At 36.8% G+C, this 12,013-nt stretch overlaps 1 protein-coding gene across 1 annotated transcript in view; it reads left to right on the plus strand.

Moving 5' to 3' along the window:
• Positions 1-12,013, plus strand: part of LOC106072714 (phosphatidylinositide phosphatase SAC2-like) — a 159,723-nt gene that overhangs the window by 114,455 nt on the left and 33,255 nt on the right. The window contains exons 10-12 of the mRNA XM_056021373.1: positions 6,554-6,746; positions 8,087-8,164; positions 8,672-8,792. Of these exons, the coding sequence (XP_055877348.1) occupies positions 6,554-6,746; positions 8,087-8,164; positions 8,672-8,792 (392 nt within the window). The remainder of the gene's footprint in view (positions 1-6,553; positions 6,747-8,086; positions 8,165-8,671; positions 8,793-12,013) is intronic.

Here is a 12,013-nt window from a genome sequence, read left to right on the forward strand (position 1 = left end):
CATGAACTGAACAATTATATAAGGCATGGGCTGGACTATTATATAAGGCAAGAACCTATCAATTATATAAGGCAAGAACTGAACAATTATATAAGGCATGGACTGGACAATTATATAAGGCATGGGCTGGACAATTATATAAGGCATGGACTGGACAATTATATAAGGCAAGAACTGAACAATTATATAAGGCATGGACTGAACACTTATGTAAGGGCCTGAACTGCTTTATCTATTCTTGTGATTTCCCTGCTCTTTGCCACTCTACGCAACGCGATTTTTTTTTTCCAAACAATTATGCTACTTAAATAAATCTTATCGCCCCTGAATTTCATTACCTTCGTTACTCTACCAAACTATTGCAACACTTTGGATTGTTAAATTCCTAGATTAGGGCGTTTGATTTTTAGTAATATAGTTTAATTTTTGTTTAGAACATTGAATAGAGAGTCTCCAATTATATATTTACGTACCGGTACTGTTAAAACCCAGTGTTCCAGCAATCGGGTTCGGGAGAACAAACATGTATTTGTCTTAGTACGAATACTTACTATTTTAAAGTATGATAGATTTGGACATATTTGGTCTATAATATTTGAACATAAATAGTAAGTGTTTGTTTTGAAAATATTACTTATGTCTTTTGAACTGTCGTCAATCAACTTGTATGTATGTATATATATGTGAGTGAGTGTGTGAGACATTTCTTTCACTCTGGGTGAGCGTAGTTTTTTTTCCTTCTTAACTTCTATCTTCCACCACCATCGCCCCCTCTCTCTGACAACTAGAACCAGAGTACATCCTATCAGCGTATATCATAATTCCAGACCAAGGCTTCTCCAGGAATTTAAAGATCTACGGTTCACCTTTTACTTCTTTGTTATTGTTTTACGTAGTTCAAATCTAGTTTGAGAAGCCATTTTGATGTACTCTATAATGACAAGGACTCCAGTTGCCTGCGTCGGCGCATTCAGCGACTCATTGTTTTATCAGACCTGCTGAGTTCATTCTAGTCCCTACCGCGTAATGTTCACGTCTGGAGTCGAACGTCTGAGTTTGTCTGGTCAAGTTTTCTAGGTCGGTGTGGCTCAACATTATTCTCCGCTTGACTCTGACGCAAGTCTTCGAATGTGAATGGAAGAAGAAGAAAAACGCTGAGACTAGATCTCAATGTTTTCTGTTTGCTGAGACTAGATCTCAATGTTTTCTGTTTGCTGAGACTAGATCTCAATGTTTTCTGTTTGCTGAGACTAGATCTCAATGTTTTCTGTTTGCTGAGACTAGATCTGAATGTTTTCTGTTTTCTGAGACTAGATCTCAATGTTTTCTGTTTGCTGATACTAGATCTCAATGTTTTCTGTTTGCTGAGACTAGATCTCAATGTTTTCTGTTTGCTGAGACTAGATCTCAATGTTTTCTGTTTGCTGAGACTAGATCTCAATGTTTTCTGTTTGCTGAGACTAGATCTCAATGTTTTCTGTTTGCTGAGACTAGATCTCAATGTTTTCTGTTTGCTGAGACTAGATCTAAATGTTTTCTGTTTGCTGAGACTAGATGTAAATGTTTTCTGTTTGCTGAGACTAGATCTCAATGTTTTCTGTTTGCTGAGACTAGATCTCAATGTTTTCTGTTTGCTGAGACTAGATGTAAATGTTTTCTGTTTGCTGAGACTAGATCTAAATGTTTTCTGTTTGCTGAGACTAGATGTAAATGTTTTCTGTTTGCTGAGACTAGATCTCAATGTTTTCTGTTTGCTGAGACTAGATCTCAATGTTTTCTGTTTGCTGAGACTAGATGTAAATGTTTTCTGTTTGCTGAGACTAGATCTGAATGTTTTCTGTTTGCTGAGACTAGATCTCAATGTTTTCTGTTTGCTGAGACTAGATCTCAATGTTTTCTGTTTGCTGAGACTAGATCTCAATGTTTTCAGTTTGCTGAGTCTAGATCTCAATGTTTTCTGTTTGCTGAGACTAGATCTCAATGTTTTCTGTTTGCTGAGACTAGATCTGAATGTTTTCTGTTTGCTGAGACTAGATCTGAATGTTTTCTGTTTGCTGAGACTAGATCTGAATGTTTTCTGTTTGCTGAGACTAGATCTCAATGTTTTCTGTTTGCTGAGACTAGATCTCAATGTTTTCTGTTTGCTGAGACTAGATCTCAATGTTTTCTGTTTGCTGAGACTAGATCTCAATGTTTTCTGTTTGCTGAGACTAGATCTCAATGTTTTCTGTTTGCTGAGACTAGATCTGAATGTTTTCTGTTTGCTGAGACTAGATCTGAATGTTTTCTGTTTGCTGAGACTAGATCTCAATGTTTTCTGTTTGCTGAGACTAGATCTCAATGTTTTCTGTTTGCTGAGACTAGATCTCAATGTTTTCTGTTTGCTGAGACTAGATCTGAATGTTTTCTGTTTGCTGAGACTAGATCTCTATGTTTTCTGTTTGCTGAGACTAGATCTCAATGTTTTCTGTTTGCTGAGACTAGATCTCAATGTTTTCTGTTTACTGAGACTAGATTTAAATGTTTTCTGTTTGCTGAGACTAGATCTCAATGTTTTCTGTTTGCTGAGACTAGATGTAAATGTTTTCTGTTTGCTCGTCTTGATGAAAGTGTACTATTGATTCTTCTGCAACGCCGAGAAAGCGAGAAAAATCATATTGACAAGCAGTAGCCGCAGAGCATTAAAAGTACATTCAGGTTTGTTTACTGCCCCTTAACTTGGGGATCAACTGCAGAGCGACATTTTGATTCCATTCATATCTTATCAGACCAAAGTCTTGAGAGAACGTTAGATATGTATATATAATGTCTTGTTCTAAACTTGTTTGGAGATGAACATTTCGAAATAAGAAAATGTTTTCTGTTAGACAAAATAGTTTTAATTCGGTATTGTTATAGATCACAGATATATTGGGGCTTTTTTTTTTTAGTATAAGTACCCTGCTGGGAAAAAATGCTATAATTAAAATTTAAAAAATATTTTAAAAAACTTGAGCTATGCAAATATATTAACATTTTTTTGTAAAAAATTAGTAAAAAAATGGATATATGATGGGTCCGACACTTATCCCTCATGAGGGACAATCGCATGCCAAAGGCGTAACATTGGTGCTCCCGGAAGCGCTATAAAGATCAACTTGGGGGGGGGGGCTTTTTTCCCCCTCTGGCGTAGAGGAAAGTAACTGACAGTAGATGGCCTGCGCTAGATGTGGCAAAAATATGCAGGTCGCAGCTGGGGTTGCGCATCCACGGGAAATACTATATTCCTCATTAATAATCGAACTCGAAGACAAGCCTTAGTATTATGTGTAGGCTCTGGGTGTAAACTCTCTGTAGTTATTTTAAAGATGTTCATGTTAACATCTTTTACAAGAGACACATAACATCTCTTCACAAGCTCGTAATGTGAGGCTTTGGACTCGTTTCATAACCAGTTGTCTACAGATTTGTGTAACAGTAATGACGACAGACAAAACAAGGTGTGTAAACTGTCTGACCACAAGGACCTGTGACTTTGAAAACCCATTTGACTGACTTGCTCTTGTGGCCAAGGCACTTAACTTGACGAAACTGCAGAGCTTCATTGCCTTGACCTTAAGTATACTATTCCATTGTAGCTACTTGACATCAATTACAATTTGAGTTGGTGCATTCATTGGGTGCGGGTCGGCTGAGTGCTAAAGTGCCTGGCTTCTGAACCGAGGGATTTTTAGGACGCCCCAGAGTCCACTCAACTTACATTAGTTGGGGGGAAAGTCGTTGTGCTGGCCACATGACACACATGGAAACCTTAGGTCATAGAAACAGACGACGTATGGATCGCAAGGTCTGAAAAGGGTACTGTACCTAATCATACATTTTAGTTTTTTAATTTCCCCTGCCCGATATTAGTGTCCTAAATTATAGAACAAAACATGTTTTAATATATAAGCACACCCTCCGGAATACTTTTATGATATCTTAGAAAACGAAATCATCACAAATCATCATAGACATCTAGGCGTCCCTCATTGATCTGGAAATACCTGAAAACTTTAGTGTGTTGATTATATTCATACATTTTCTACAAATCAATTTTAATATTACTACGAGTTGTTTAACACTACGAGAAATCTATTTCCCGATTGACTCACCACAAATCACACTGTTATCAGATACAACAGATACAACTTGATGTATCAGCAGTATGAAAAGCGATCATATAATGAATTGTTTCTCGACCGAGCTGTAGTACCTCTTAAAGCGTCACTTCAATCACATAGCACTTATAATGTGTTGTCTTCCATTTTGAGGATAATATCACTTATTGAGGCTTTGTCTTCGATTCCGAAGATATTATAGTATATATCTGTATATTTTTTTTCGTTGTTTTCGATTCCAAAGACTGTATCGATTAGATCTATATCACTTCTACTCATCGTATACATTTAAAGTTTTTTTAGACATGAGGCCAACAAACTTATTGTGGAGAACATCGTCCAGAGAGCAGAAGTGTGGGAAGATTGATAACCCTGGATTGTGGTGTTGTTGATTCCACTGAACACATTAGATTGTAGACCTTTTACACGAACGCAGTAGTTAGAATTAGATACAACACAAAGATTTACCAATTGCTCAACTTCACATGTTACACTTTGAAGGTTATTGAGGACATGTCATAATGATAAAGAGTTGGGGGAGAGGGGGTGCGTGTGAACATGGGTTGCATTGTGGGATATTGCTTTATTAAAATAATAGGAAGAAAAGGGAGGGGCATACGGGAGAAAGTGAATGGAAAAAACACTTGGCAGCTTTCTTTTTTCTGACACCCTTCCTTCAAGTGAGTAGAGAGACACGTAGTTCTGGCTACAAATTCAGTCAGAATGTTTCGAATAAAAAGAAACTTACTATCATGGCTTCATGATGTACCGTTGGTAGAAATTTCGAGGGACTGGATAAATCCCAGAGGCCGTAGTTTAGTCATTTCTGCTCTACTGCACCTGTGTCCCAATGGACCTCAATCACCAATCTTAAACAAACAACATTTAGCCACGTGTTGCTCTATCTCTTCTATATAATTTACGATCTTTACGATTCATTATGGTTGTCACGTGACAGTTTTTTTCCCGTTGTTTTATCAATAAGATCACGTGACTAAATGTTGTTTGTTTACGATTGGTGAATGAGGTCGCAGGATTTGAACCTTGGTAAATGTGGATAGGAATCTGAGTTCCCTTATTTTTTCCTACTATATCATCAAGTAATTTGTTCGTGTTGGGGTGTGGTGGCTGATTGGTAAAAAACACTTGACTTCCGAACCAACAGTTCGGGATATTTAGGACGCCCCTGAGTCCAGACACCGTCCATTGGGTACCTGTCTTACGTTGGGGAAGGAAAGGCGTTACGCTGGACACTTGACACCCTTGTAAACCGTTGGTCATAGAAACAAGTTCTGGAAGGGGTACTTTACTTTTTTTTAAATTGTTTGTGTGCTCAGGTTCCCATGATTTGACCCATTCACCTTGACGTTTTACTACAAGAGTCAACAACTAGCCATTCAGAAGCAAACACATCTGCTTGTTTGAACAGAGGGAAGAAAAACACTTGAACATTGAATTTGAAGGTCGAAAAATAGACGGTCTCAGGTTGATTGAAGAATAGACGATCTCGGGTTAATTGTGGGCTAAGTTAATGATAAGGAGACCATTCATCATAATTTTCTATTAATAGTAAGGTATTGTTGGTTAGAACATCGTTTGACATCAAGTGACACGACTTTGTATGTTTAACAAACACTCTTTTGTTCCGCCATGTTATATCTAGCAATAAAAAAAAAAGTTCCAGCTCTGTTATGCGTTAACCTACTTACTTTAAATAGTTCTTGAATGATTTATTGTCTATTATAAAACTATACTTTGTTAGTACACACTGTTAAGCTTGTTGAGAATAGCAGACATTAGAAATAAACAAAAACAAACTTTTAATGGAAATTTCAAGCTAATCTATTTAAAAAAAAAAGTGAAGTTCCTCTTTCAAATCGTGTGGTCTATAGGGCAGATGGTGTAAAGGTCATCTGTTTCTGTGGCCTACGGTTAACGAGGCTGTCATGTAGCCAGCACAACAACTAACCGCCTTTACTTTTCCCCAACTAATGTCAGGTACTCATTAGAGCTGGGTGGACCCAGAGGCGCCCAAGGATCCCGAAATAAAAAAAAATCCAAGTCTTCGCCAGGATTCCCCCGGTTCGGATACCAAGCGCTTTACAGCTCAGCCACCGCGCTTACGCTAATCCAAACTAATAACAGTTCGAACTAATGGGTGTGATGCCCATGTTTTCATTCGTTTGGCTTCCGAACCGAGGGGTCCCGGATTCGAATCTCAGTGAAAACAGAGATTTTTTCATTTCGAGTTTAAGTGAGCCCCTGAGTCCACCCAACTCGGCCATAGAAACAGATGACCTCTACATCCACCCTACAGATCGCATGGATTAAAAGGGGGTACTTACTAATAGTTTGAACTGCACCTTAGAGTGTGATCATCTTTTATTTATTTTTATTTCTTTCTCCACATTTAGATGCGGAAGAAAGTCATCAGGCATTTTTACTTCACTTCAAAGAACAACTGGAACTGTATCAGAAGGTTGTTGTTGTCTCCCTTGCTGAACTGGCGGGAAAAGAACAGATCCTTGGGGACGCTTACATGGCTCACGTCCTGCGCTACAATTCACCAGACGTGACCTACATTACATTTGACTTTCATGAATACTGGCAAGTAGTTCAATTTCATACATTTGTATTCAGTAACCAAAACAAATTCTAGTACTACCACCTCATTGGCAGCCACCAACATTTTGGCCACCGGATACGCCTTTTTGTTTTTTGCGCATTGTAATGATTAAAAAAGCATTGTTTTGTTTCACACACTCCGGAAACGCTGCCGAACGTAGCTGACAGGACGAATTATTTTTTTTGGGAGGGGCGGAAGTGAATATTAATTATCAAACATTACAACACAGTCTGGTACTGGGAGACTACAACACAATTCCTAGAGTGAAGAAGGTCTGGTGTCCCTGTCCTTTGAGTTTATGTGTCTGGCAAGGATTTTTTTTTTTACTCACCATCCAAAAGATACAGGGGCGAGGTAGTGGGTGGGGTAAAGCGCTTTACTTCTGAACTCAGAGGTCTCGGGTTCCAAGTTTGTTGAAGACTGGGATTTTGAATATCGGGATTTTTTAGGGCGCCTCTGAGTCCACCCAACTGTAATGGGTACCTGACATAAGTTTTGGGGAAAAGTAAAGTCGGTTGGTCGTCGTGCTGGCCTCATGATACCCTCGTTAACCGTGGGCCTCAGAAATATATGATCTTTACAGCATCTGCCCCTTAGATCGGGAAGTGGTACTTTTACTTTTTTTTTTGTTTCACAAAGGTTATAGTAACAGTTATTGTGTTCGAGAAACACTCCTCACTTTGTCCTAACACAAGTCCCGCGACTCTCATCCGAATTTCGGTGGCAACTTCGATGAGGAGGCTAGTGCCCGTTCGGCAGTGGATATCTATTTTGTATATAGCACTATCTCGATGAGTAGTCTCCTCCATCGCTGTGTATCTACAATTGTTTGAGAACACATGTTTTTTGTTGTCCTCCTGGTAGTAAGAGAAGGCTAGAAGTCAAGAGGACGGAGGCTTTTAGAGTCTGGGAGCTAGTCCTGTATTTCTCTCCGTTTATCTCGTCATCCACCACAAATATAACCTGAATTTTGTGTGTATTAATTTTGAATTACCAAAGTCTTTTAGTGTAAGACACTTGTTAATATATCCTATGAGTTTCAAGCATAGTGTATGCATATTTATTCAGCTTTCTATCTAATCTAAGAAAGCCTTGCCTAATATTCTGTTTGACTGCCCCAGACTTGCTGATCTCCGTCTCGACAGGTCTGGGAAACCAAAAATTCTCCACCTGTACTACGCAAGACAGCAGGGTTTCTGCCCAGGGCTTTTGCAAGAGAGGATTTAAGCCTCTCAAGCCCTCACTCCAATGGAGCTTGATGATGATGATAATCTATTCTCAATGTCCATGTTAACGACAATCTGGTTTGTCTTTTTTTCAGCCGCGGGATGCGCTTTGAGAACGTTTCACTATTGACCGACGGCATTAAGGACATCATTAAAGACATGAGATATTGCTGGTAGGGTCACTTCACTTAAATACATTGTATTTTGATAAATCTCTTCGAGTCATTCTTTAAGAATAGGCTTCTACCATGCCGCCACCAAAAAAACAACAACAAAAACATGAATCAGATAAATTGAAAAGACAATTTGCATACTTTTAATATATGTATGTTTGTAATAATCTGAAATGTAGTTACACTTATGTTGTTGTTGTTTTTTTAGGTAAGGGTTAAAATGCAGCTTCATTAGAAATAAAATGCAAATGTTTAATTATCACAGAAATTTCATTAGTTTTATTGCCCAACCAAAGTGTTAAGTGTCAATAACTAATAGAGGAGAGTAATACTTGAAGGATTACGTGCATGACATGGCCTAAATTGTGCCGATGTGCCAAAAACTCAAAACTCAAACTCATGTCCCAAGTGTCAAAATTTTCACCAACAGCACTTTACGAAATTGCAATGTACAAATCTTCCCCTAGATTCCACTCAGCCCTCTGATACTTTGTCTCCTCTTGTTAGGGTGGACACTAAAGGTGTTATCTGTGAACAGAAAGGTGTCTTCCGAGTGAACTGTGTGGACTGTCTGGATCGAACTAATGTGGTACAAACTGCAATCGCCAGGATTGTCATGGAAACACAGGTAAGACAGTAACATGGTTGTCTTGGAGACACAGGTAAGACAGTAACTGGAATATCAATATTGAAACTTGAATCATTTCTATTATTCTTTTACTAATGATGATCCGTGTTTATTGAATGTATATGATAATACCATGTGTACATTAATATAATACTATTAATAATTCATAATTAAAATCATAATTTATAGTTTAATCTTCGCGATTCTTATTTGGTTTAAACCAATTAAAAACCAGTGATGTTTTTCTTTTATTCAATAAGAGCACATGACTATTGTGAATGGTAAATTGTAAAGTCTACATGTTTTTGGCCTTACTTATTGTGTCAGGGTGAAATACTGGCGCACGTAAAGAGAACATGAGGATGTTGGTTTAAGTAATATTTAGGAGCTCGATCTAGATCTAAGTGTTGATAATACTTGTATCATTTTCAGGCAGGTTTCAGGAAATGAAATAGACAATATTTATTCACGTCTGCTACTGAAAATGATTGACACGTTGGTGTGTGTGTGTGTGTTGTTGCATCGTCATCAAGAGAAGTCCTATTTATGTTTCTTCCTTGTCGCGCTCATCACTTCCCATCCTTCATGCTCCAGTGCAGTCGTATGGAAAAGGGGGGGGGGAGCACAGCAAAACGGAAATGACGTGAATGCGGCAGAGTTTATCTTTCCTTCGCTCTCATAATAGCTTTTTCTTTAGCTCCTCTGTCTAGCAGGGCGTGACAAGCACGTGGGCGAGAACTTCCTGTTCTTTAACCTGTCGCCGCACGTGCAACGAAGTGCCATCTCATTGGTTAGTGTCTGACTTTTGAAATGCCTTTTCTCATCGCTTTCGAATTGTAAATTGGTTTCGTTGAATAAGTAGCATTGTATACTGTATAGTATCACATTTTAGATGATGTACACAAGATTGCGCAGCGTTTAAAGTTTAAATACATGTACATATGTATGTGTAAGTAAATATGTGTAAATAAATAATAAATAAAATAAAAAATTAACCACCCCTCTAAAAAAAAAAACCCTAAAAATATAATCCTGGCTACGCCCATGCTTATGAAATGAAATGTTTGTGCATCTATCTTACATCTAGAACGCTTGGTCTTTGTTAATTTTCTTTTATAGTTATGTCCTTTTTTATGATTCATTACCGCTAATTCACTTAAACATCTATTTTATTATTTTTTTAAATTATAAAAATAATAGTACTACTAGATCTACTAATAATAATAAAATAATAATAATGATTGCGGATATTCGGATCAGGATTTACAATTTATTTTCAATTTTTAAAATATCTTATGCGAGATCGCTTTGTATTCAGAAACTAGCATTGATTTACAATAAATTGACATTTATATATTTGAAAGTTTACAATCATATTAATGATACCACTGTAGTAGTTTTTCCTAATTCTAGATATCAGCAATATATTTATCTCTTAATGTTTCTATCCGAAATTCTTGATTTTGGACGGAATTCTTCAAATTGCTCATTACTTTTTCACTAGTCTGATATGATTAATCTTGAAATATCTTTTTTTGTTTGTTATCAGAAAATGTTTTATTTTGGGTTAGAATTCAAGGGGAATGCATGTTCTTTTTATAGAACACAAAATAAAGTTTATAACATTAATTTAATTTAATGAGGTCAGATCAACGATGGTATCTTCAATTAAGAGGAGAGGAGAACTTCATTAAAATATCCTGCGTTATTTTTAAGCATTAGAAGCAAATTATTAACTAGACCCTATTGTATTCTATAAAGATATTTTGAGACATATAATAAAAGAATAATCGATTGCCCATCTTTACTTGAACATAAGAAACTAATGACTACATTGAATTATCTTTATTAGTTTAGAACATCAGCATAACTTAAATCAACTGTCGTACAATATTTGTCGAAAACTATTGAGAACATTTTCTGGGCATATGATTCATTTCCCCTGAATGCTAAACGTTTGAATGCAATTGACCAATCAGTGACTTGGATTTGGTGCAAAAAATAAAAGATCAACCTATTATTTGAAAACGTACTTTACTTCTATTTTAGGCAACCTTTCATATTTCTACAAACTACAGAAACATTACACCAGATATTAGAAATCAACCTACCAATACTGTGCCAGAATTAGAGCAAATAGACACTTGTAGGACATCAAAAGAATGAATATTAAAAGTCTTAATGTTTCTCTTTTGTCCGATGCTAGTGCCATGACCCGCGCCAGCGTAGAGTATAATGCAATGCAGTACAAGAAAAAAAAAGTAACTTAAAGTGGTAATGTACTTGATGAATAACAATATGTCGGAAATGACTGTGGAATTAATGAACGTAGAAATGTGAAAAGTGTTTAAGTTTAACAACTAGACTGAATACTCTCTCTACCAATCTATATTATAAAGTAGAATGTAAGGCGTGCGTATGTATGTATGTATGTATGTATGTATGTATGTATGTATGTATGTATGTATGTATGTATGTATGTATGTATGTATGTATGTATGTATGTATGTATGTATGTATGTATGTATGTATGTGTGTGTGTGTGTGTGTGTGTGTGTGTGTGTGTGTGTGTGTGTGTGTGTGTGTGTGTGTGTGTTGTGTTGTGTTGTGTTGTGTTGTGTGTGTGTGTGTGTGTGTGTTGTGTGTGTGTGTTGTGTTGTGTGTGTGTGTGTGTGTGTGTGTGTGTGTGTGTGTGTGCGCCGAATAGAAATCAAAACCTTTTGACCAATCTTGATAAAACTTGGCATAAATGTTCCATGGGTACTAACTGGGACCGTAGTGTATGTATTGTAGCCATAAAATAAACTAAAGACCCTTAAAAAAAAAAGAAAAGTTGACCGACTCTATGAAAGTATAGTTTCTTATAAATCTAGGCCATGTTTACCATGTTGACATGAGAAAAGATAGAAAGGATTTAGATCTAGATCTAATTTTAAGAACTACACTTTCCACAGGTAGTTTTTTACTTTGACACATGGAAATTACAAAATATAGTCTATTGATTTCATTATTTAATCAAATTAAGCTTCAAATTTGTGTTTCAAAAGCATTTTTACATAAATTCGTTCCTTATATCTACGAATTTAGAATTCCTGACGTACATTCTTTCATGAGACATTACCCGAAAGGTTACACATCTCTCTATTCCTAGGTCTAAAACTCTAATTCAACTCTAATATGATAGAACTTCTCTTCGCAACGATAGTTTTATACTTGAAAAC

The sequence above is a fragment of the Biomphalaria glabrata genome, chromosome 1 (assembly GCF_947242115.1).
Source record: "Biomphalaria glabrata chromosome 1, xgBioGlab47.1, whole genome shotgun sequence".
NCBI lineage: Eukaryota > Metazoa > Mollusca > Gastropoda > Planorbidae > Biomphalaria > Biomphalaria glabrata.